This window comes from Juglans microcarpa x Juglans regia, chromosome 1D (assembly GCF_004785595.1).
Source record: "Juglans microcarpa x Juglans regia isolate MS1-56 chromosome 1D, Jm3101_v1.0, whole genome shotgun sequence".
In the NCBI taxonomy this organism is placed as follows: Eukaryota; Viridiplantae; Streptophyta; class Magnoliopsida; order Fagales; family Juglandaceae; genus Juglans; species Juglans microcarpa x Juglans regia.
This window is the reverse complement of record NC_054594.1, coordinates 5,279,991-5,307,633: the sequence shown is the minus strand read 5'-3', so window position 1 is coordinate 5,307,633 and position 27,643 is coordinate 5,279,991. Positions and strand designations below refer to the sequence as shown.

The following is a 27,643-nucleotide window of genomic DNA, read 5'->3' as shown; positions in this document are numbered from 1 at the left end:
CTAGGGAGGTGTGGGTGGACAGGACAGATTAGAATGCATGCAGAAATATCTGTCGCACCTCTCCACATTAATTGCCACCAATAATATGCATTCGCGATGCTTTTGGCTAAAAACCCGTATGGCAAATAGTCTTCAGAAACTACAATTTGCTCATGTCGAAGCCATTTCTGCAGAGCTTTCTGGAGTCTATTCTTTGCGTAGTACTCATCCAAATTTAGGTGCTGGCATCTGAAGTATCTTCTTAAAACTCAGTTACTATAAAGACACAAATTAAGCCTGGATAAACCACTCAATCAACTAGAGGACTCATATCATGATTACTGTGATTCGGAAATTATTACAGTTTATGATAAAGAAGGAAAACATTGCATATGGGAAAGAAACACAACAAATTTAAGTGGTGGGAGTACGATCAGTTGGGCTTTATTGCTAAACTCACATAGCCCTCAGTTTCGGTCGGTCGTTGCATGCTAATCTCATTAATCTGCTGTGCCAGCCGGGAAAGTGCAGTATAGGACGAACCACCCTTACACAGAGCTTTCTCTGCACTGTACTTCAGCTCCTTCACCCTCGCCCTTCTCGCATTCTTCCCTTCTTTGTCCTCCATGATCTGTCTCACCGTCTCCTCTATCTCTTCCCTTCCCACCACTTTCTTCGACGGCAACACCTTCGGACGCACGGCTACCCCGAGCTCCTCCGCCAGCAGCGTGGCGTTCATCCTCTGCTCCGAATATAGTGGCCACACGATCATCGGCACTCCGTTGGCGACGCTCTCGAGCGTCGAGTTCCAACCACAGTGCGAGAAGAACCCACCGACAGATGGGTGGCTCAAGACTTCCACTTGCGGGGCCCAAATGGGGACCAAAAGCCCCTTGTTCTTCGTTCGTGTCAGGAATCCGGCCGGTAAGTAGGTTGATGGGTCGTCGCCACTCGACACGGTCCCGGCCGTGAAAAAAGCGTTATCTGCAGCTGTTCTCGTTGGAGGACGCACCACCCAAATAAATCTATGCTGGCTCATCTCCAATCCCCAAGCCAGCTCAGTCATTTGCTCGTATGAAAGCGTCCCCCCGCTTCCAAACGACACGAAAATCACCGACTCGCTCGGTTGCTTGTCGAGCCAGTCGAACAACTCGCTCCTCGAACCGGACAACGGTCTGGTTAATGGACCGATGGGATAAACTGGAGTCTTACTGAACCGACCAAAGAGAGTCTCATCTCTAAACGCTGCAAGTGTTAGGGGCTGCAGCTCCTCCCATGTATTCAACAAAACCCCATCACTCGTAGGGATCTCTTTCCCCACCCGCACGTATTCAATATACTGCTGGTTGGTCCGGTCCAGCATTGGGTCAACCACGTCTTCAGGCCGGACAGCCCTGCAACCCGGGATTCTCAGCGGCTCTGTTTGGTCAACATACTCTCCTTCCACCTCTCTGTCTAGGAATGGCACACGTACAGTCAAAGCAAGGAACCATGCATTCGAAGGGACGAAAACATATTTGAGCAGACCAAGTTCCTCAGCTATGGGAAGTGACTCAGTTCCAAAAAGGTCGACGATCAGCGCTGTCGGGCGGGGATTCATGGAAGATATCGCGGAACGGAGGGCTGGACGGGCTTCCCGCATCATAACGGCGATCTGTGTAACAACCGTGGCGTTGGCATCAACTAGATGAGAGATGTCAACCGGTGGGAGTTGGACAATGTCGAAGAGCTTAGGGCTCATGGAAGACTGGATAACTTGGGACTCTGCCTGCGACATGCGGCAGCTGACGACGAAGACTGTGACGGTGAAATCGTGGTGGGTCACGAGGTGTTTCCCGAGCTCCAGGACGGGGATGAGGTGGCCCATGCCGGGACTAGAGAGCAGTGCTGCATGTGGCTTTGAGATCTCCATGTATAGGGGATCGAAGAGACGAGAGCGAGAGAGGGATCGAAGAGACGAGAGATATAATCAAAACAAGAAGAAGTGCAATATTTTTTAGCTAGATGAAAATAGTTAAAATTAAAGTTAAAAAATTAAATAAAGTATTATTAAAATATATATTTTTAATATTATTTTTATTTTAAAATTAAAAGAAAAAGAAGAAGTGTAATGATTTTTTAACTATTAAAAATTTAGATAAAATGAGAAGAATTGAGATTAAAATTAAAAAGATAAATAAAATATTATTAAAATATATTTTTTTAATATTATTTTTATTTTAAAATTTAAAAAAATTAAATTATTTATTTTATTTTATATATAAATTTAAAAAAATTATAATAGTAAAATGTGATGAATTGAAAAATTTTAAAAAATTTTCAAAGGAGGCTATTTGAGCTACTCTCCGGACACGGCTGACAGTACTGCTGCATAGTTTGAGTGATACATTAATTTTTGTTATAAACTCATGGCTTTTACCCAGACTTTTAACTATCATGTTTTAAGATGTTAAAATCGTGGCAATGGTTTTATATAATATTGAGTTTTATTATTAAAAAATTAATTTTTATATGAATTTTATTTTTATTTATTATTTTAAAAATGATTGCATGCTATTTATCTATTTTATGATTATAAATATTATTTCTCTTTTTATAAATGAATTTATTAAAATATATCATTTTATCAAAATACTCTGATTTTAAAATAAAGTCGTGAAAATAATTATGTATAGCCGGTTTGTTTTTATTATTGCTCTATTTTGTTAAATAGAAATGATATTTGCAGTCATAGAATGTGTACATTCATTCTGAAAAAAGTGAGTAAATATAATATTTATATAAAAAAATTAATTTTTTAATAGGAGATCTCACTCGTTTTCAAATAGAGTGCATAGCGTTTGCACAATCCATGACTGTATCTAGCATCACTCGACTATCCTTTCCTAAAACTAAGATTCTTAAATAAATGTTTAGTTCCTAAAGAGATCTAATAAAATTTACAAAGTAATATAACTTTTTTTTTTTTTTGTAGGCACAAAGTAATATAACTTGTTGTGGTATATCACTGATCTTTTTATTATAAAGTAAATCTAACCTATCGCCATTTCAATTTATAAACTTTTCTTTTATAAAATCTTTGCATGTAGTGAGGACTTGTGACCAACGAGATGACGCCTGAGAGAGACAGGGTGTGTACCCAACTAGATTCCCTAAACAAATTTGAACAACTTAATTTTGAGTGTATTAGTTTAAAGGGATATGGGTCGATATGGTAAGCTTTCTGAACGGATAGTTTGTCCAAATGATCTTGTCATATGGGGCTAGCTGCGCCTACTTCCAAATTATTTTGGAAATAGTTGTCCGAATTCCAAAGTTTATTTGTATGACTTGTGTTAATGTCGTGTTTCGTGAGACCTAGACAACTTCACGCTGGCAGCATTCGAACTCTTCCCTGCAAGGAGGAGAATGGGGGAGCTAGGAGACCGTAGTACCTCTGACGCTCAAGTTAGTTCAAGGTTGAAGATGAAGAGAGAAAGAGAGAGCTAGAATGAATAAACAGAGAAGTGTTCAAGAATATAAGTGTGAATAACTCCCCTTCTTGGTAGAGGGGGGAGGGTATTTATACCTGGTCGGGGTTTGTCCCTAGGTGATGGTGACTAGTGTGCGGTTCCATATTGGGATCCCATGTCCCTGCCAACCTCCTGCTGCCAATCCTACCAGGCCTGGCCAAGGTCGTTGCTGACAACTAGGAGGGCATGCCCGTTGTGTGCCAACCTCGAGGGTGTATTGAATGCAGCGTGGCCCTGCCATGCGCACTTGGTCCTGTGTCATTAATGCAGCGTGACTCTGGACGGGCTCCCTGCTCTCTTATGTCATCCGGACATTAGTGTTAGGGATGGGGATGCCCCTGACGGTCGGCCAGTTTGGGGTGTCAGGCTGTCCCGTTGTGTCAAGGTTGGGGGTACCTCTGTCAGTGGTGCCAGGGTACACATTCTCTCGTCCTCTTGTCAAGACTCTTGCCTTGTGTCTTCCTTTCTAGGCCTTCTCGGCCCATCCTGGTTCTCATACACGTGCCCGGGCCTTATCCTAGGCCCGGCCCTTGGGGATTTCTCCCCTCACAGTACCCTATGAATTCCTAGCACACATGTGTGGTGAGAATTTAAGATCTTCTCCTCCTTGCGCTCAGTGTGATGGCCACGTTTATTGCCCGTCTAATGCTTGACCTTCGGTTTCGGATGGTGTCTACCTCAACTCCTCTCCATCACTCGCTTGTTTTGAGTCACTTGTGCCTCCCAAGGCCACTTGTTGATGTCAAGTGCTGCCTCTATTTTCGTGCCACTTCATCTCCCGACAGTTGGAAAGGCCAGTGCCTGTTGGTCTGCGTGCTAGGCTCATCATTAGTGCTGACGTCGCCCGCTTAGTGTCCCTTCGTACTACGTTATTCCCTGTCGTTTGGGTTTCCCGAGGCCATCTGTCCCACTCATTAACTCCAGGGTTCCCTGTCACCTAGAGTTCCTGATGCTCTTTGGTCTTCGATGGTTATGCAGTGCATGTCACGTTTGCCTACGCCCGAGCCCTTATTGGTTCGTGTACTCCACGAGATTGTCGTCGGATTCCCACGTTCCTACAACACTGCGCCGTTTGGCCTTCCTGAGGTCACCAACCCATAACATCAAGCGGCTCCTTGGTTCGTGCACAAGCCTATATAAGGCCTTCTCCTTCCTCACCCTTCACCATTTGCTTCCTCCTCCATTTTTGCCTTCACTAGTTTTCTTCTTCCTCGTTCTGTTTCTTGCCGTTTAGTTCCTTCACTGTCTTCAGCCGCATCCTTAGTACCTGTTCCTGCTGCTTCAATGGCCCCACGTGGTTCTTCCTCCTTGAAACCATTGTATTTCGTCGTAAATAATTGGGTTTCGTCAGTCACTGAAAACGACCTTCGAGCGTTCAGGGTGAAGTACAATATCCCCTCTTCAGTGGTTTTGGAAGTTCTTGACCGTCGTGAGTCCGCCTTTTATGTTCACTGGATGGTGGGCCGCGTGGCCCTCTATCCCCTCATGTTCGCAAATGGGCTCCAACTTCCCTTCTACCACCCTATCCGCGACGTCCTCCACTTGTTGGGGTTGGCCCCTGCCAACTTCATTCGAATGCTTGGTGTCTATTGGCAGCCAACTGCATTATCTATCGGCGAGTGCTTTGCACCAGTGGGGAGGAGTACCTCGACCTGACAGATCATGCAGAAAAAAATCTACCTTTTAGGTCAATCCACTCATGCAGAAAACAATTACCTTTTCTCTTGCTTTACTTCAGATCAGCTTCTGTTTGAAGATATATATAGTATTCCACCACCACCATCATCATAACTCATGATGATTATTATGGTATCATAATGCTAGTTATTCTCAAAAGAAGATTTCGATTAGTAGGTGCCATATGTGGTGGTCGATGCCAATAATAAAAGATAGAATTGGAACTTACAACTTGAGCAGTAAAATATATAGTGTTGTACCTAACAAATTAAACCCAATGTTTATTTGTATTAACGATCGATCGACTATTAATCAATTAATTAAAGCTGAACAAACGCCGAATATATATATATATATATATATATAGTTTGATTATTTCAACCTGTCAACGTACGTTTGCATGAAGTGGGGCTCAATTGAAAGCAACCAATTGACAAGTACTCCACAAAATGAGGGAAGGAATCATGCAAACTCGATCTAGCCAGTTTCTTTTTACTTTCCTAAACTTTCTTCTTAACTGACAGATCATGAGAGATAAAAAGGATCTCTCTCGTACGTTGAGAAGGCCTAGGGTACAACCAAATTTATAAAGCTTGGTACACACGAATGCCCTCAATAGATAATTATTTGAATTATTGAATTAAATATACCATTTTAAGCTTCATTATCATCAGTAATATTTGCAATTTTGATTGATTGACCAGTCTCTAATTCTTTTTTAATTGATGGGTATGGGAATTAAAGCTCAGTCCCATTAAACATAAATTATAGTAATCCCTAGAGAAGTACTAAAACATTAGTGTGGTGTTAGAAGGGAGATTGTATTGAGAACTGGTCTTAACAAAATATGTAAGAGGCCCGATTCCTTTGCTTCCCTCAAGGCGAATCAAGTCTATGCTTTCGGGGAGGCCTGACGCCTCTGGGATGCGCTGATGGAGTCGGAGAAGAGGGAAGACGATCTCCAAAATGGGGTTTGCACACTCCAGGGGAAAAGGAGTCAAGTGGACTGGAAGTTGGCTGCGGCCGTCAGGCAACGCTCCTAACTCATGTTCAGACACTTTTCCTTTGTCTGGGAGGTCCAGCGCTAGAGGGGTGAAGTTCAGCGGAGGGAGGTCTTGATCCACAACCTCATGGTCAAGCTGCAGCATGCTAGCGATACGATCTCTGACCTTCGAAGCAGCATCGAGCGTATCGAGGAAGTCAAGGCTTAGATTCGGCATGGTCGGGCTATCCGTGATGCTGCTTGGGGTTACGGCTACAAGGAGGGCCTCGAGCAGTTTCGAAACCCCATGAGCCTGAATCCCGACGTGGACCTCGATACCTTGGATCTGATGTCCTTGGAGCCGGACCCTCTAGCCTTCGCGTTTGTTAAAGAGCTTGGGAAATCAGGAAAACCCTCGTTCTTGCTGGGAGATTCGCCTCCGTCTTCTTAGGCTTTCCTTTTCCTTTTGCCCGACCCATCGGCCTTTGTAATCTAAACTTTTGTAACTTGGGTTTGCTTATATAAACAAAGCTAGCTTTCTTTTTATCTTCGCGTTTGCGCTCGTATCTTCTTTGCATTTCCTTTCTTTGTTGTTTTGCTTGGAACCCTCGTTTTAGCGCGTCGAGCCTTACATAGAGTCCCCACTGATGGTCTGCTATCGATTTGTTGGTGCGCTAAGGTCGGCGTGCCAAGGGACTCGTGCCCGACTGGGCTGTAAAGGGGAAAGCTAGGGAGGCTTTGGCCCTTAGCCAACGCATCGTGACCATGCATTGCGCTAAGGTAGGCGAGCCAAGGAACTCGTGCCCGACTAGCTATGAAGGTGCGTGGCTCGGTAGGATCTGGCCCTTAGCCAATGCATCGCGGCCAGTCGAGGGACTGAGCTTGTGGCGCATGAAGGTCGGCAAGTCAGAGGACCTGTGCCCAATTGGCTGTGAAGGGGAAAGCTCAGGAGGCTTTGGCTCTTAGCCAATGCATTGTGACCATGCATGGCGCGAAGGTCGGCGAGCCATAGGGCTCGTGTCCGACTGGCTGTGAAGGGGCAGGGCTCGCGGTGCCTTGGCCCTTAGCCAATGCATCGCAGCCAGTCGAGGGATTGGGCTTGTAGGGCACGAAAGTCTGCAAGTCAGGGGACCTGTGCCCGACTGACTGTGAAGGGGAAAGCTTGGGAGGCTTTGGCCCTTAGTCAATGCATTGTGACCAAGCATTGCACGAAGGTCGGGGAGCCAAATGACTTGTGCTCGACTGGCGGTGAAGGAGCATGGCTCGATAGGTTCTGGCCCTTAGCCAATGCATCGCGGCCAGTTAAGGGACTAGGCTTGTGGTGCATGAAGGTCGGCAGGTCAGGGGACCTATACATGACTGGCTGTGAAAGGGGGAAGCTCGGGAGGGTTTGGTCCATAGCCAATGCATCGTGACCATGCATTGCGCGAAGTTCGGCAAGCAATGGAACTCGTGTTTTACTGGCTGTGAAGGGGCAGGGCCCTGGGTGCCCTGCCGGGGTGGGTCCTAAGGTGATGGTGACCGGTGTGCTACTTCGTACTGGGATCCCATGTCCCTGCCAACCTCTTGCTTTTCGCTAGTCTTGCCATGCTTGGCCAGGGTCGTTGCTGACACCTAGGAGGGCATGCCTGTTGTGTGCCAACCCTGGGGGCGCATTAAATGCGGTGTGGCCCTGCCATGCACACTTGGTCTTGTGTCATTAATGCACACTTGGTCTTGTGTGATTACACACTTTGTAGTTTGGACAACAGTGTCTGGGACGGGGATGCCTTTGATGGTCGGCCAGTTTGGGGTGTCAGGCTGTCTTGTTGTGTCAGGGTCGGGGGTACCTCTGTCAGTGGTGCCAGGGTACACGTTCTCCCGTCCTCTTGTTAGGACTCTTGTCCTGTGCCTTCCTTTTTGGGCCATCTCGGCCATCCCGGTTCTCATATGTGGGCCCGAGTCTTATCCTGGGCCTGTCCCTTGGGGATTTCTCCTCTCACAACTTGTATATGAGAAATTCTTTATAGAAGTCTTACACTACATACTTCCACCTAATCAACATGTAAGTTTTCATTCTATCTTAATGCTTAAATATGTGTGTTTAAATAGAAAGATAAAAATGATAAATCATATGTTTGTTAGGTGGAAGTGTGTGGTGTAAAGCTTCCCTGTAGCATTTATCGTAGATCAGATTATGCCATTGTTAAGGATTCAACTATTAAACCTCTCTTACAAGGGAAAGTCAACCTATGATCCTCCATTATAGCCTCTGTCACAACATGTACAATTGCACCATTAGTGTCCAGATTGTAGCTTGTAAATCTTTCTACATTTAGACTTGAGATTGTAATCCTTTATAAAAATCATTATATAAGGAATGCAAGAGCGCACACCATTTTCAAGATTGAAAAAATCACAGGCTTCAAATCTTTTCATGGTATCCGAGCCCTGAAGGATTAACATCCATTTCCATATGGCTTCCTAATCTCCCAACCCTTCTCCTTCTATTATGTCCTTCAATACCATGATACACATATTTTCTATTAAGGTTACTTCTACAAACTATCTTCTTTGGCGTTGTTGCCTCTTATATGTAGCGAAAACCTCTTAGGCTACATTGATGGTTCCTTCCCTAGCCCATCTCCCACAATTATGAATAACAATCTTCCCATTCCAAATCCAACATATGTTTCTTGGGAACAAATTGATCAGCTCATCCTTAGTCTCATTTACTCCTCTCTCTTTGAAGAAGCAATGAGTGAAGTGCTTGGATTAACTACTACTAGAGATGCTTAGACATCTCTTGAGAATTCATTCTCTCATAAATCCAAAGCCTGTGAACTCAGACTAAACGATGACCTTCAGCTTATAAAAAAGGGATCTCAGAGTGTTGGAGAATACTCTCGAGCCTTCAAAACACTTTGTGATCAGCTTGCATCCATAGGCTACACTGTTGATGACTCTGATAAAGTCCATTGGTTCTTACGTGTGACTGGGACCTGAATTCTTGACTTTCTCTACCACAATGTTATCATTTTACCTTGACATCATTTCAAAGGTAGAGAGTCATAATTTCTTCATTAGATCTCTTGAAAGACATTCAAACACTGTAGTTACATTCACTGCTCAAAGAGGAAGTCGTCACAACAATCGTCGTGGTTGTCGAGGGGTCATCGAGGGAATCGTACCAAAGGTTCTCAAAGTGGACATCGTCATTCCACCAACAATAAAAACTTCTCCAACACCCAACAATCTAAACTTGTTTCTAGATCTGTCGAAATATGGTCACACCACAAATATTTGTTGGGAACAATATAATCAAAATGGACATGAAGCCAATGTTGTTGAAACCTTCTCCTCCTCTGACGATATCTCTGACTGGTATACCGGCAACGGTGCTTCCTCCCACATGACCAATGATTCTACACACTAGATACTTCCACCACCTACACTGGTTCTGATCAAATTCTAATTGGGAATGGAGTTTCACTGCTTGTTACACACAATGGTTCACTCCAACCTACTCTCTCTATTTCTCTTCGTGATGTTCTTGTCGTGCCTCATATTACCAAAAGTCTTCTTTCCATTAGCAAATTAATTGATGACAATCACTGTTACATTAGGTTTTTTGATTTTGGCTTTTTCTTACAGTACCTGCACACGGGAATGGAGTTGGGAACGGGTAAATGCATTGATGGTCTATATGTTCTTGACCATGGACACCAACCCTTTCTTGCTTCTCTAAAAAACAATAAACTCAGTGCACCATTTTCTCTTTGGAATGCTCGACTAGGGTATGTATCAAATCGTGTACTTTGAAAATTTAAATAAAAGTGGTGATTTATCTGTTACATCCATTTTTCCAAATCCAACTGTCTGTTGTAGTTGTCAACTTGGCAAAATTCACAAGCTTCCATTTCTTACAAATGAGCATCGCAGTTCTTTAGTCCTTGACTTAATTCATTGTGACTTGTGGGGGCCTTCCCCCATTCCCTCTTCTTCTGGCTTTAGGATTTATGTGATCTTCATTGATGACCACTCCAGATTTACTTGGTTCTACCATTTAAAAACCAAAGCAGATTTTTATGATACTTTCCTTCATTTTTAGTGGTTTGTTGAAAATGAATTCAACTAAAAAATAAAAACCTTCCAATGTGACGGAGTAACTGAATTTACAAACCTTCACTTCAAACATCACTTAAAAACTCAAGGTATTCACCAACAAATGTCATGTCCATACACTCCTGCACAAAATGGCAGAGCAGATCGTAAACATAGGCACGTCACAGAAGTTGATTTAACTTTGTTGTTTCACACTCATGTTCCTTGCTCTCTGTGGGTTGAAGCATTTTCTACTGCTGTCTTCATCATTAACAGACTCCCAACTCCCATTCTCAAAGGCAGCTCACCTTATGAAATCTTGTTTGGTAAGAAGCAATCTTATTTTTTTTTTTTTCTGAACATTTGGATGTCTTTGTTTTACTTTTTTTTACGTGATTACTAGTCTCACAAACTAATCCCAAAGAGTTCTCCTTGTGTCTTTCTTGGTTATAGTTCTACTCACAAAGGCTTCTGTTGTCTTGATCGTCGAACACATCGTGTCTATATTTCCAAACTTGTCACATTTGATGAATATAATTTTCCCTTTGCAGGAAACTCTCCTGCAATTTCGTCTCCCATTGACTTTGTCTCTTATTTTGATACTCCACAGGTCTCTGTCTCCATCACTCCAAGGTCTCAGTTCTCCCATTCTCATTCATCATTTTGTTTTCCATGTGCACTCAATCCATCCGATGCACCTCAACATTCACAAGTAGCTTACATTCCAATTTCTCGTGACTCTTCTACATGAACAAACTGTTCTAATGAACTAGTAGTCCCATCTTCGTAAAACCTGCCCTCACCATTGCCATATGCTTCTGTTAACACCTATAACATGGTAATAAGATCCAAAGTTGGTATTTTTCGACCTAAAGCTTATCATGCTTTCATTGCTTTGCCTCCATCTCATTTTGTCCATTCCTTATTAGCTCTTAAGGAACCCAAAGGCTTTAAATCAACCTTAAAACATCTTGAATGGATTTTTGCCATGGATGAAGAAATTCGTGCACTTAAATACAATGAAACTTGGATTTTGGCTCCTTGTCCACCCAATTAGAACATTATTGGCTCTCGATGAGTTTTTTGAACCGAGTTTAGACCTGATGGTAGTGTGGAACGCTACAAGGCCTACTTGGTAGCTAAAGGCTAACTACATAAAGCACTCTATGAATTGAAACAAGCACCTCGTGCTTGGTTTCATAAGTTCACCAGCTTCTTAATACAATTTGGCTTTTACTATAGCCATGTTGACCTTTCTCTATTTGTGTATCATAAATCTGCAGTCGTTATTTATTTGCTGCTCTATGTTGATGACATTGTTGTTACAGGGAACAACACTTAGGTTCTTAACAGTTTTATTGATAAACTTGGCCATACCTTCTCCATGAAAGATTATATACACTTGACCTACTTGATCGAGTAGCAATGGTTGACAGTAAAGTAGTTACCACTTCCATGGTTGTTGGGCAGCATTTGTCCAGTATTGGTCAACCCTTCTTCGATCCATCCTTATATCAGTCTATGGTTGGTGTTCTCCAATACCTCACCATCACATTGACTTTTCCTACTCAGTAAACATGGCATGTCAGGTCATGCATGTGCTAACTGATGATCATTTCAAAGCTGCAAAACGAATCCTACGTTACTTTAAAGGAACTTTGCATTTCGGCATCAACAATTTCTCACAAAGCTCTAATAATATTGTAGCTTACTTTGATGCTAACTGGGCTGGTTGCCTAGATACACGACTATCTGCGTATGGATATGCAGTCTTTCTTGGCTCAAATATACTCTAATGGTGTGCTAAAAAGCAACCGATTGTTTCTTTCTAAGTGCTGAGTTAGAATACTGGTCTCTTGCCCTTACATCAGCTGAAATCACATGACTCTTTCATCTCCTTCATGAACTTCATATTGATGTACCACAACCTACTACTCTACATTGTGATAATGAAAGTGCAATTTTTATGTCTACAAATTCGGTCTTTCAAGCTCGGTCCAAGCACATTGTAGGACTATCATTTCATCCGTGAGTAAGTTGCTGCATGAAATCTTAGTGTTAAATTTATTCCATCCCATCTGTAGTAGTTTGCCGTTATATTTACCAAAAGTGTCTCACTCTCTCAGTTTGTTTTGTTTGGTCCAAGCTCACTGTGGCACTTCCCCAGTCAGCTGGGGGGGGGTGGTTTAAACCTCTACTGTAAGGAAAGTCAACCTATGATCCTCCATTATAGCCTCTGTCACAGCATACATAACTGCACCATTAGTGTCTAGATAATCTGTCTACACTTACTCTTGAGATTGTAATCCTTTATACAAATCATTATATAAGGAATGAAAGAGCGGCCGAGCTCAAATACCGGGCACGTAACTGATAGAGAAAAAAATTTAGATAATTAATTGAGATGAGACGATGAAATGGAATGAAAATTAAGTAAAATTATTATTATTAAAAAAAAAAAAAAAACGCAATGAAAGAGCGCACACCATTTTCAAGGTTGAGAAAATCATAGAGTTCAAATCCTTTCAGCTATATATCATCATGGATAATAAATAATTTGAAATCAAGAGCCTGTAATCATTTGTGCTGTTTGATATATTAGGCATGCCATGCACTAAAACCAATGATAACGTTAATGCTAGAAGAGCGAGAAGTATATTACATCAACAATCATTTCAAAAGAAAAAGATAAAATAAATACTGTGAAATCACTTAGTTTTAAAAGTTTAAGCGAATATAATAGGTAAATTTTATATTTTTAACACTTATCCTCACGTGTAAGCTATACTCTCATTCAATAAGTGAATTTAATATATGAAATATTTAATTAATTGAGTGAAATGTAGAGTCACTGTTCAAACTCAAAATCCCTTGATATTATGTGAAATCACGAATTGTTCTAAGAGTTGAAACTAATAAGAAGAGGTAGATTTTATTATGTATATGGAAAATGATATACAAAATAATTTTTACAACTATTTATTTAATTAAATTTTAAATGAAGAACATTTTTTAAATAATTTATAAAATATCTCATTTTATAAAAAGATTCTTATTTTAAAATACAATTAAATTAATATCGTAAAAAGAATTGCAAGCGTATTGTTATATTTATATATCTGCCAATGGAAAAAATGAGATCAAAATAATTGATTCAGTCTGAGTTTGGATTGAGAAACACCTCAACCAATCTCATCTCACCTCATCTTATAATTACAATTATCACAAATTCTCATATAAAATATAATAAAAAATTTAACTTTTTCAAATTTTAAAATAATAATAATATTAAATTTTTTTTAATAATATTTTATTTAATTTTCATCTTTCATCTTCACTCATTTCATTTTAATTCATTATCCTAACCTAACCATATAGTGGGCTAGCTAGCTAGGTGACTGTAGTGAAAGCGATTATTGGGAAGGTGCCTCTGAAATATTTATTGAGAAGGAAAATGCTTGCTTATCATCCAAATGCCTTTTCAAATTAGGATTGTTTGAGATTTCGGGGATTTTAAAGGCATGTAACTAATTAAAGGCATGTCAAGCATTATATATATTATATATATATATATATATATGTATAAAAGAGTTAGTTTGCATACAATCTTTAAATGAAGATTGTTCATGCATTTTTTAAAATAACGTTTTTTTTTATCTCCATTATATTCATCAATAAGACTACATACGTAATCTCTTAGGACTGTAAATAAAATTTATATATATATAATCATATATATTAATATAATATGATTTGTCATTAGCAAGAAAGCATGTGATCAGTATTGGTTGTTCCAGCTGTTCACCGATGCCAATGAAGATCGAAATTCACAACAGATGTCAGTGATCCAAGAGGTAGATCAATTTCTGGAGACGAAGTGATTATCTATTTAATTAGCTGGCTAAGCTTCTACAATCATGTCAATGTCAATTGCCTGGTTGTTTTCAGAATATTATATGTGTTTGATTTTGATGATGATGATCCTTCAAAGAATTGCTGATTAATAAATGTTGTAAGATCTATCTTTTTGGAGTTGGAGGAGTCGATGCCACTTCTACAGGCTAGAACCGAGAGAGATATAATGCAGCACAGTTGCCTCCTAAAAAATATGGAAAGTTGATCTGATGTGTCTGTATATATTAGTTTAAAGGGAATATCGATATGGGTATCTCTTAAAAAAAAATCTAAAGGGAAAGGCTTGTATATATGTATCTGCATGCATTGACTTAAGGCGCGGGGATTGCGTGTGTTACGATACAAAATAATTTGAAATCTTGTCATTTAGCTCTAATCGATCGATCCCATGCAATGCTGTCATGGCATAACTTCAGATAATTCTTTGCCTTTTGTTTTTAATAAATGTGTCAGCCATAATGCCCAAGGAATGGACCCATGAATTGAATAATGTGGAATCTGATTAGCAAAAAATTATAAACTGGATTTTGTTAATATGCTATCACTCTCGAATGTTGATATTATTCTATATATAAATGACGAGTTCGTTTTGTCTTTTACAATCCTTTTAGATCAAATTAATTAAAGAAAAGGTCACTGTATTTGGGTACCTTGTCTTGACCGGTATGCATTGTTTAAATTGAAAGGAGAGGCTGCTTTGGCTCAATCAAAGAGTGTTAGGATCGATCAAACGGCTCTGTAAAAATATTGCTCTGAATTCTATAACGTCTATCTATGAAAAGGACGGGCTAAGATTAGACCAAATATTTGTACTATAAGATCACATGCACGCTGATTGTCCACTTGTATTATAAGAATATTAGACCAAAGATGTGTTAGGAAAAATTCAATTTACAAGTTGAAAGATACAATATTGACTCAAGTGGATGCATGTGGTCACGAAATCTTACCTAAGCCTAATTATATATTTATGAAGCAGAAGGAGAGTCATTAATGGATGCTTAAGTCAAGTATGACCCCCACAAAGGGGCGAGAATTTAGTAATCTGCACTATAATATGCATGCAATTAATTACTGTCAAACTCGCAACTCATGTGCTCATTATCAGAGTAGCATGTGACTGGTTCAAATTCACCACCACCATCGATTTGTAGGATAATTAATTTTTTGTTGAATAAACGCTTAAGATATGGTAAGAAATTGAGAAAAATATTGTAAACATTTGACTTTAATTTAAGAGGAAAGAAGAGTGTCTCTAGTAAATTGATCAACAAAGGATAGATAGTATTTAAAACCATTCTTAGAAACATAAGGGGCTGGGTCCCACAAATGTGCACATAGTAAGTCCAAATGGTTAGTCGCCTAGGCCTGATTAGTATGAAATGAGAGTTGGTGGCTTCCGTGGGGAGAATCGGCAAACAACTTCTATGCAATATTCGAGAGACTAGAATGAGAGATGGGTGACCTAAACGGCGGTGCCACTAAGCCATAGAAGTCCTCTCGTTGACGTGAGTAGAGGGTGATGAAGAGGAAGTCGACGCAGAGGGGAAAACGTAGAGTCCATTACATGTAGGGCATGTGTGGAGTAGCTTCCCTGTCAAAGTGTCCTTCAAAGAGAAATGAGATGCATGAAATTTAAAATAGCAGCCATTGTTAGTACAAAATTTACAAATGGAAATGAGACTTTTGGTGATTAAAGGCATATGGAGTAAATTGCGAAGAGCAAAGGAAGAAGAAGATGAGGAAATAAATGAGTCACCGATGTTTTGTATAGGTAGAGCCGAACCATCACCCACTTGGATTTATTCACCACCATTATAGGGTTCTGAGGAAGAGATTTAGCTTATGCAAATCATTTGTGATGTGGTAAGTTGCCACTAAATTGGGATACCAAGTAACATCAGGGAAGGTGTTTTGTGTTGTGAAATTTGCAAAGAAGGAAGGTGGGGCTTCATATTGATAGGAATGGTCAAAATGGTGACAGCATTGCAGTGCTACATGCCCAAATTTGTGACAAACTTGGCAAGTGGGTCTAGAACTTGAGAACTGCTGCTGGGTATTTGGCGAGGATAAAGAGAAATTTCGACCTCCTCATGAAAATGATTTGATCTGCCTCTACCATTACAACCATGTCTGCACCTCTCATGAAGCCTCTCGACCACATTGTTCACGGCCTCCAGTGGTAGTGAAGTGAGCTAAGGGCTCAACAGGGGAGATAAGACTCCGAGCATTTGTGGGAAATGCGACTCTCATGCACAAGCAATACTTGAAACAATTCATGTGAGGAGATGGGCTCAACTCTTGTGGTGACATAAGTGATGAAAGATTTATAAGCAGGGCTAAGACTAGTGAGTAAATAGGTAACAAATTCTTGATTAAGGGATTACTAGTTGATGCTAAAGTGTTAGCTAGAGAGCGAACTTTGCCAAAGTATGATGTAATGGATTGATCTCCTCGAGTAAGATTCGCAAGTTGGAAGCACACTTGGAATTGTTTTGCTTGTGAATGTGAAGTGAACATAGAGGCTAGGGAATCCCATAGGTCCCAAGAGGTGGTAGCAGAAAGCACATGCCCTATAACAGATTCAGAGAGGGAGGAGAATAAAATGTTGAGAATGAGTTGTTCAATTCTTTTCCAAGAAGAAAAATCTGGGTTAGTTGTTGGGATGGTGGTTGTATGGGTAGTCAAAAACTCTGGTGGACAAGATAGAGACCCATCGACATATTGGTAGAGATCTTGGCCTCTAAGATAGGCACTGATTTGAACTTTCCATAAAAGGATAGTTGTTTGTGGTTAATTTTGTAGTGACAAGATGGGAGAAGGAGGATGCAATAGAAGGATTGGGAGGAGGAAGGGATGAAGAAGAAGAGAGAGCCATGGATTAGAGTACTGGTGGTCGAAATGCTCTAATACCATATCAAAGTAGCATATTTGTTGAAATTCTTCAATGTTTTGTATTGTATTTCCAAGTGTTTTTATACATAGTTTTACAAGAGAATATGGAATAAAAAAGGAATCAATGTGGTTACAAATATTGGAGGGAATAACAGAAAAGTTTCATATGGTTATTTTAGAATGTGTTTAGTGGTATCATCTATGCTAATACTCGTACTCGGAGAAGTGGGCTACAATTCCTTTTTCTATAAGATCATGGCTAATTCCTCTAGGACTTGCGCAAGACTAGGGATGCAAAAAAAAAACCATTGAATCAGACTATCTAATTTAAAATTGGTTTGGTCGGATATCGGTTCCAATTTTTTTAAATTGGCCAAAATCAGTTTGGTTTCGATTTTTTTTCTCTAACACCGTACTGAATCGGACCGGACAGGACCGATTCATTTAAATATATTTTAATTTTTTATATTATATTATAAAATATTATATATATAATTATATATAAAATAATTTTATATTTTATGCCAAATTGCTAATTAATATAACATTAAATTTTAAAATCCTATTATTTATGTGTAATAATAGTCTAATAATATAAAATTAATATAAAATTTGATATAACATAAAATTAATCTTAATATAACATTTGATCATATGTTATTAATATAAACTATATACATATATATATATTAAGGATAAATACATTTTATAGCATAATAAATTATAATATATATTCTTTTTGATAAATACATTTCTATACATTTGATCATATATTATCATATAAAAAATGTATGTAACCATCATATTATCACTAATATATATGTAACCAAGCATATTATCACTAACATATATATATATATATATATATATATATATATATATATATAATAGCATCATATAATGATATAGTATTTGATTATGTATGCTAGTGATAATATGCTAGTGATCATAATATGTTAGTGTCTAACTTATTTATATATTTGATTATATATAACTAACATATATATATATATATATATATATATATATATATAATAGCATCATATAATGATCATATAGTATTTGATTATGTATGTTAGTGATAATATGCTAGTGATAATATGTTAGTGTCTAACTTATTTATATATTTGATTATATATATACACACACACTAATACTAATACTATTAGTAATCCACTATATATAAATAACTATATATTATCACTATAGTCTATAGTATTAGTATAATATACTATAATATATAATATATTATAACATACTGTATATATATATAATATACCGAAAAATCGGACTGAACCGGATCGGAACTGGTAAAATTGGAAGTAATGGTTTAGTGGTGTAACTAGTGCGGAATTAGTTCTTCAAATTTCGAAACCGGTGTATACCGGTTTAATTCTAAAATATGTCCAAAACTGAACCAAATCGAACTGGACTGGCCTTTACACCCCTACACAAGACTGAGTTACTGTTTACGCGCTTCTACAAATTAGTTGTAATAATTTGACATTTTTAATAAAAAGAATTAGCACTTTTAATTAAGTTGCAGTATCATCTAAAACGAATTGAAAAAATAACTTTACATCGTCATTGTTGCTTAATTTTACGAATTGTAGGTTGCATTCGGCATCTTTTTTGGAGTCACAGGAGTTGCATGGGAGTTTCGAACTTTCGAGTCGTTGGGCACAGCTTTGCTTGGTGCCAGATGACTGAGATCCACATGATAAATCTAATCATGCTATCGATGCAGCAAGTACTCGATCAGAAGGCGATTTTGATAATGTTTTTCTCGGTTTTCTACCTGATCAGGACTACAAAAAGTTCCTCACTCAAGTGTAAGATGTTCAACGTTAATTCAACTTATATAGTTGAACTGCTATTAGTATACAACTTTCCTTTTTCCTTGGTTTTTGTGATCTATCTGCAGTGAGTGAATTATTAGTTTTTTCAAATATTTGAAAAAAAGAGAGTGCAATCACAACTCATCTTAACTCACCGAGTTGGCAAAGTAGGCAATGGCGTGCTTGGCAACGGTGGCAATGTGGCTTTAGGCAGCGTTGGCATAGATGGCAGGGCAGACAAGGTGGCCTTGGGCAGGGATGGGATTGTAGGCATGCAGTGTCAATGCTGGCGGCGGAGCAGCTGGTGTATCCAAGAGGTGACGAGCAGCTAGACCCATCTAGGTGCTTGAGAGTAACAATGCCATGATAGTAGACATAAGGAAACAAAACTTATGTTTCTGCATAAATTAAATAACAACTTAATTAAAGCAGCTGCATGTTTCTGCATAAATTACAGCAGCGGTGAGAAGTAAGAGGAGGCAATTTGTTTAGTTTTAATGCAATCTTAATTTGTTAGGGGAATTAAATAACAACTTAGTTAATTACTCGTTAACAAAGTACGTATAAGACATTAGTAATACATGATAGACCAAGTAATATTTCTATATATATATACATATATATACATTTTAGACATTTTGTGCAACTTTTTTTTTTTTTTTAGTTATTTAAAACCGATTTTTTCAGGTTTTGATTGATTTTTTTTTTTTCACATTTAAATTCAATTCGTCTTTTTTCACACTTAGGATTATAAGAACTAGTAACAGGTGTTCTCACCCTTGAAACAAATTACGTTTTCAGCTCTAAGTGCAAACCGGTCAAGTTCACAATAAATTTGGCCTTTTCTCGTAATTTTTTCAAAAAGACACTTGCACACTCCACCTCCTAAAAGCTCGTTAGTATTTTCTTTTTGAGAAGGGCTTTTGTTCATCTACCATATAAAAAAATGCGCTCAAAAGTTGTGGGATTAGAGATCTTTAACTATTGTCTCAAGGCATCGAGTCATCACACACTTTCTTATTGTGGAATCTTTTTGCAATAGATGTTTCAAGCATTCCTATCAATGGAATTCTCTAGTTATGTTATATACAGTCACTTTTTTATACTTCTTGCATATTGATTTACTGATGTGATTGGTAAAAACAGTTATTTTATATTTAAAAAAATAATGCAGCCAATCATGTTAGTAAAGTGCATAAAAGAGTAAGCAAAAGTGACTGCATATAGAAATTTTATTGTCTAAAAATTTTTTCGTGACAGTTTATCAGACCGATTATTTGATTCCATTTCTCAATTAAGTTTTAATTTTAATTTTTGTGTTATATCTAATTTATGTTGGTGTTTTTTGGGATCCTTGCCCCTTTTTATGTATTTCCATTTTATTTAGTAATGAAGTTATCTTGAAAAAAAAAAACAATGATCTATAGATATCTTTGTTTAAATAAAATAAGTAGAATTACGCTTGCAGTTAACTGAAATGTTCCTTGTTTCCTTTTACCTCTTAATGAAATTCTTCATTGGATTTTCCAACTTTTTGCATAATCATATGTTATTTGTTTTCAGGTGAGTTAAACTACAATGATGTATTAGAGATTAGATATTTTAATTTTAATTTTTCCGCTCATTTTTTTCCTGTATATAAAGAGACACGTGTATTTTCGAATAGTTCAATTAATACAAGAAAAATTTTTCTTTGTATGGTATCAGTTGTTTTCTTCTCAAAGCACTAACGGTGGCTTCATCTTCTCTTTCTTCTATCCTCATCTTCCTCATGCGGATGCATCAATTCCTTACTATCTTCATCATGGTGACAGTCCAAACACTTTATTGGTCACTCAAGTTCTCACTAGCGATTATTACCACATTAGGTGTCGTTCCATGTTTATGGCTTTAACTGTGAAGAGCAAGATTGACTTTGTGGATGGATCTATCTCACAACCTTCTATAGATGGAGGAAAAAAAGGCCCCATATATCACAATAAACAAGTCGAAATGAAATAGAATATTAAATTGTCTAGGTCTGATGGTGCCCTTCTTGATGATCCTATAGTTTATAGAAGACTTGTGGGTCGTTTATTATATCTTACAATAACTAGGCTAGGCATTACATTTGCCATTCATACACTTAGTTTATGGACTCCTCTCGGCAACCTCATCTCCATGTTGCACATCGAGTTTTACAGCACTTGAAGTCATCTCCAAGTCAAGGGCTTTTTTTTTTTCTGCTACCTTATCCATCCATTTGAATGTTTTCATAGATTCTGATTGGGCTGGATGTAATGATACTAGACATTCTATAATTGGTTTTGCATTTTTATTGACCTCTCTTGTCTTCTTGAAGTCCAAGAAGCAAGCCACAGTCTCCCAATTCTCAGTTGAGGCAGAGTACCGTGCCATAGCAAGAAGAAAATGTTAATAAAGATTACAATACCTTTTAATTTTTACTCACTAGATATGGATTCCATGCTTCTATATAGCTCGAATCTTTCTCTGTCGTATATTGTCATAGTATTGCTACATGCGCGTATTGTAATGGTTATGCTTCTTTCTTATATTTTTCAGTTCTTGATCATGGGTACCATTCCATTATTGATTTAGTTGATCTATTGGATTTGGAAAATCAATTATTTTCCTTAAAACTTTAGATTCTTCTTTTTATAGTTTGTTTAAAATAAATGAATTTTGGACTGACCATTTCTTGTTGCACATTGCAAGAAAAGTTATTGCGAAATTTAGTAAAATATTAAGAAACACTGATTTTTTGTATCTTCTTTTAAACACTATGAGCTTGTGTGAGCCTGTCTGGAGAGTGAGATGATATGAAAATTTCGTGAATAGTAGTAAAATAATTTGTGAATAGTCTTGAGATAGTTTGAATTGAGTATTTTTTAGATTTTAAAAAATGAGAGAAACAATTAAATAAAAATTATTATAAAATTAAAATATTATAATAATATAATTTTATAATATTATTTTTTGTTTGGAGATTTCACATCTCTTTCTATCTCTCTCCTAATTTATATCTCTAACGAGCGCCTAGCCTGCCCAGCCTTGTGCCACCGAGAAGCACCATCACGCACTCTACCATCAGTTCACATAAGTTCACTTCATGTAGGCCATAAATTGGAGGTTACAGGTGTCACCGGCAACTTGTATAGATGGGTGCAGGCTCGGGTCATACAATAGGCGTTAAGGGCTGGTATGATTGTGTTCTGGGTTTATGCAGTTTTAAATGGGTTATGGACTTGGATTATAGGTGTTATGGGTTGAGTGATGTATAAGGAGTTATGTGAGTTCGGGCCTATGAAGGGTTAGATTATTGTGAGGATACTTATAGGAAACAGAAGTTGGATTCATGAACACGATGTTTATGGTTTTAACGTTGATATTTTAGAGTTAATGTGATTTTAGGGTAATGGTGGTTTTAGACATTTCGAAAAATATATCATTAGTATTTCAGGTCTTAATTGTAAAAATGTGCATAAGCAGGAATTTTCGTATGATTGAAAATTGACAAAGTTATGTGCCTATTTTTAGGTGACAATATTTGTTTGGTAGAGATATGAAGAAATTCAGAAAAGTTAAAAAGTCTAGGTAAATATGGCTCTTTTGCTAGATTTTGTATAAAAAGAATTGAACGGAGATGATTTTATGAAAAACATGCATATTTTTTTATATAAAGAAACTTAAAACAACCTCGGTTATTTGATCTGTAAAAACTCATGAAATCTGTATAAAAGATAAAATTATTTTCTGTTATGACTGGTGTAAATATGATTTATTTTTGGTATTTTGTTCTCAATTGTATAAGAAAAACGAATATGAAATTTGAAAATTTTGCATGATTATGAAAAGATGATTTTGAATCTATTCAATACTTTGTCATGATATGGCGTGACATTTGAAAACTTTTGGCATGAAATTATGTTTATGTTCTGCTTTGACCTTATCACGGGTGTAAACTTGTTGCCTCTGTTTGGGTTAGTATCAACTTTTCTGTTTTTGGTACACCAACTTTGAAAATAAAGTGATTTCTATGTGGTCTTTTTTGTGTGCACATTCGGGGCTCCGACTTCGTGAATAATAAGAGAAGAATTTCACATCTATTTCTACTCGGTTGGTCGTTAGGGTCTACACACCCCTACCATGGGGTTTAAACATAGAATTCTATTCGTATATGATAATGTTTCAGTTATGTTATGCTAAAAGTTTTGAGTATAAATATTTTTGAATTATTAATCTAATATTTTTGAGAACATGTTTCGTTCTGCATTCTATTATAGGCTCATGTTTACACACTGATATATGTTCACTACTTATTTAGTTGTTGATAAACTTGTCCCTTATCTCTACAATATTTTAGATGTTTTGGATATTTCAATTGATGATTAATAATAAAAAGTAGGGTGAGACTAATTGAGTATTGTGGATCTAGTGCCAAATGGTACTACAATTATTGGATTGTGTTATTTAATAAATTTATTTTGTTCTGCTGACTTGGTATTTTAAAAGATTGATGTTTATTTTATGATTTTGTAGAGTCATAGATTAATTATATTAGAGGAGTTGGTTTGAACCAACGAGTTTTATGTTACATTGAGACAGGAGTCTATCATTGTATTATTGAGACGTGATTTCAAGTAACAGAAACAGATAAACTCTTTAACCTTTGAGTACGGGACTTTACAATTTTTGACAAACCCGTATGGCAAATAGTCTTCAGGAACGAGAGTGTTGCTAGAGAATGGCCAGGGTACACTAGCCCTGCAGCGCACCATTTTGACGATCCGGATGTCTAAAGTTTCTAATTCTCTAAATCTTAAAAAATAATTAATTTTTTTTTTTTTTCTAAAAACTCCTCTTCATCCGGTTTCCTATTTTTGGAAAAAGATTTTAGAATGTAAACAGTAACTCTTTAAATATAAAGAGTTATTATTCATTCTTAAATCATTTTTTATAAATATTTTATTCTAACAAATAAAACAAATTTTCTTCCAATCATCTAAACTTTCTCTCATGCTAGTATTTTTATAGTTTTAAGTAATAATTTTAAAAATAATTTAAATTTTTGTTTAAAATATTCACTAGAGAGTAATAGTTTAAAACAAAAGAAAAAATTAAATAGTAAGTAGTTTATAAGTTTTTAAATGGAAGTGAGAGAAAAAAGTAATAAAGAAATAATAAAAAAATATTATTTTAATAGAATAAAAAAATGATAGAGAATAAAATGTAAGAGATTTTTAAAAGATGAATAAGATTTAGGAAGAAATTTTAGAAAGTATATTTTTTAATCAAATTTTAGAAAAATTTATAAAATTATCTAAAAGTGCCACTGCAAAAGTTAACGCCATAACAAAATCTTAAACCATAAAAAGTCAAGAGAATTGCCTCGTTGCACCAAAACAAAATCTTTTGCTCTTTCTTCCGAAAGGCCTTGAGTTTATCTCAATAAGGACGTCTTCTTTTACTTCAAACTTGACATTTTTAAAGCTGCACTCCTGGGCTAATGCACCTGGATAGTTCTCCAGAGTTATTCATTACAGTAAAATACTGATAAAGAAAGAACACATTCCTTGTATAAACCAAAAAAACTGGCAAAGAAACACAACAAATTTAAGTGGCGGAGTACGATCAGTTGGGACTTTATTGCTAAACTCACATAGCCCTCACTTTCTGTCGTTGCATGCTAATCTGTTATCTGCTGTGCCAGCCGAGAGAGTGCATTATAGGACGAACCACTCTTAGACAGAGCTTTCTCTGCACTGTACTTCAGCTCCTTCATCCTAGCCCTTATAGCATTCTTCCCTTCTTTGTCCTCAATGATCTGTCTCACCATCTTCTCTATCTCTTCCCTTCCAACCACTTTCTTCGACGGCAACACCTTCGGACGCACGGCTACCCCGAGCTCCTCTGCCAGCAGCGTGGCGTTCATCCTCTGCTCCGAATAGAGTGGCCACACGATCATCGGCACTCCGTTGGCGACGCTCTCGAGCGTCGAGTTCCAACCACAGTGCGATAAGAACCCACCGACAGATGGGTGGCTCAAGACTTCCACTTGCGGGGCCCAAATGGAGATCAAAAGCCCCTTGTTCTTCGTTCTTGACAGGAATCCGTCCGGCAAGTAGGTTGATGGGTCGTCGTCACTCGAGGCGGTCCCGGCCGTGAAAAAAGAGTCATCTGCAGCTGTTATCGTGGGAGGACGCACCACCCAAATAAATCTATGCTGGCTCAGCTCCAACCCCCAAGCCAGCTCAGTCATTTGCTCGTATGAAAGCGTCCCCCCGCTTCCGAACGACACGAAAATCACCGACTGGCTCGGTTGCTTGTCGAGCCAGTCGAACAACTCGCTCCTCGAACCGGACAACGGTCTGGTTAATGGACCGATGGGATAAACCGGAGTCTTACTGAACCGACCCAAGAGAGTCTCATCTCTAAACGCTGCAAGTGTGAGGGGCTGCAGCTCCTCCCATGTATTCAACAAAACCCCATCACTCGTTGGTATCTCTTTCCCTATTCGCACGTATTCAATATACTGCTGGTTGGTCCGGTCCAGCATTGGGTCAACCACGTCTTCAGGCCGGACAGCCCTGCAACCCGGGATTCTCAGCGGCTCTGTTTGGTCAACATACTCTCCTTCCACCTCTCTGTCTAGGAATGGCACATGTACAGTCAAAGCAAGGAACCATGCATTCGAAGCGACGTAAACATATTTGAGCAGACCAAGTTCCTCAGCTATGGGAAGTGACTCAGTTCCAAAAAGGTCGACGATCAGCGCTGTCGGGCGGGGATTCATGGAAGATATCGCGGAACGAAGGGCTGGACGGGCTTCCCGCATCATAACGGCGATCTGTGTAACAACCGTGGCGTTGGCATCAACTAGATGAGAGATCTCAACCGGTGGGAGTTGGACGATGTCGAAGAGCTTCGGGCTCATGGAAGACTGGATAACTTGGGACTCTACCTGCGACATGTGGCAACTGACGACGAAGACTGTGACGGTGAAATCATGGCGAGTCACGAGGCGCTTTCCGAGCTCCAGGACGGGGATGAGGTGGCCTATGCCGGGACTAGAGAGCAGTGCTGCATGGGGCTTTGAGATCTCCATGGATGGTGTAGCAGCGGATCCAAGGGAAGAGAGACAGAGAGAGATCTTTGTGATAATATTATAACAAGTGATAATTATGGTATGCTTGGATTGAGATGAGATATAAGTACCTAAATAGTTGTGAGATATTTTATTAATTTTTTATGGAATTTTAAAAAATAAGAGAAAAAATTGAATAAAAAATATTATAAAATTAAAATTTTGGTAGATTATTATTTTTTAATATAATTATTATTTGAAGATTTAAAAAGTTGAATTATTTTTTATTTTTAAATTAAAAATTTGAAAAAATTGTAATAATTAGTTTAAAAAAATTGAAATAATTAATTTAAAAATATTTATATTTAAATGATATTTAAGAAGAATATTTAAAAATATAAAATAATACGACATGGGATAAAAATTTTAGAATAAAAATTTTTTTCAAACAAGTCAATCATCGTGACCAACGAGATGAGCTCAGAGAGAGAGACAGGCTGTACTCAACTGCCTTTCCTAAACAGATTTGAACAGTTTAATTTTGAGTGTATTAGTTTAGAAAAATGTTATATATATAAAGAGATTATATAAAAGTAAATTTATAAATTTATGTGATTTTATATAATTTATTAGATCTATTTTATAATAATATTAATTTTATAATTTGATATATCGTATTAAATTATATTAATTTGTAAGTATATTTTTAAATAACCTTTTATGACTAAATTATTTTTTTATTAGTTTAAGAGATATAATACGCAGCAGTAGACAAGTTTGAGTTGGCCTTTTGGTAAGCTTTTTGTCCAAATCTTTTCATATAGGCGTATCTACGCCTACTCCCATATTATATTGGAAATAGTTGTCCGAAGTTTATTTTCATGAATTGTAGATAGGATTATGCTATCATCATCATGGATAATGAAATAACTTGAAATCAAGTGTTTCATGATATATTATGCAATGAAGTAACTTAAAAAAAAATGCAAAAATAAACGTGCATGTCATACACTAAAAGCAATGATCATAATCGAAACGCAAGTTGATTAGATAGTTTTAATGTTGCGGCTTGTATAAGAATAAATAATAATTAAATTTTGTGGATTGTTTGAGATTTCCGGGGATTTTTTTTAATGTGTGTAGTACCGACCAATTATATGATGGTCTCTATTTATCTTGCGTTAACTAATTAAGGCAACTTCCGGCGTAAAAAAACAAAAGGAGAACCCACCAATTTATATCCCGAGAGCTTAATGTATATATTGTTAGGGTTGTCCCACATCGTTTTTGGAAGGGGTTGATTGTCAATTTATAAGTGTAAGAGAAAACCTCACTTCTTGCGCTTTTGAGGTTGTAAGAGGTCTAAGACCACCCAACACTGATATCAGAGCGCAGGTTTACCAACAATCTCAGGCCCAACATAGGTTGTCGCTGCTCCGACTCAAGGCCTAATGTGTGAGGCGAAGATTGTTAGGGTTGTCCTACATCATGGAAGAGACTGGTGGTCAGTTTATAAATGTGAAGAAAAATCTCACCTCATGATGGGGATCAAACAACTTTACAAGGAAAGACTTCCCAACCATCATGAGGGTCTCCCTCCAAGAATGAATGCATCTTCTTAAATCTCTCCTCAACCATATTTCCTTCATTATATAAAGAGATATAGGAGGCTATACGA

General features: G+C 37.7%; 2 protein-coding genes and 1 pseudogene across 2 annotated transcripts; all 3 read right to left on the bottom strand.

The window, feature by feature from the left end:
- Nucleotides 1-277: 277 nt before the first annotated feature.
- On the bottom strand, nucleotides 278-26,032 carry LOC121251057 (anthocyanidin 3-O-glucosyltransferase 5-like). The gene is made up of 2 exons (XM_041150364.1): nucleotides 25,968-26,032; nucleotides 278-1,872 (listed from the first exon to the last, which is right to left on the bottom strand). Exons 1-2 carry the CDS (start codon nucleotides 25,984-25,986, stop codon nucleotides 413-415), a joined length of 1,479 nt encoding a protein of 492 aa, XP_041006298.1. The 5' UTR covers nucleotides 25,987-26,032; the 3' UTR covers nucleotides 278-412.
- Nucleotides 24,386-27,643, bottom strand: part of LOC121251074 — a 45,263-nt pseudogene continuing 42,005 nt past the window's right edge.
- LOC121251066 (anthocyanidin 3-O-glucosyltransferase 5-like) lies at nucleotides 24,506-25,986 on the bottom strand. The gene has a single exon (XM_041150375.1). The coding sequence runs from the start codon at nucleotides 25,984-25,986 to the stop codon at nucleotides 24,568-24,570; it is 1,419 nt and encodes a 472-aa protein (XP_041006309.1). The 3' UTR covers nucleotides 24,506-24,567.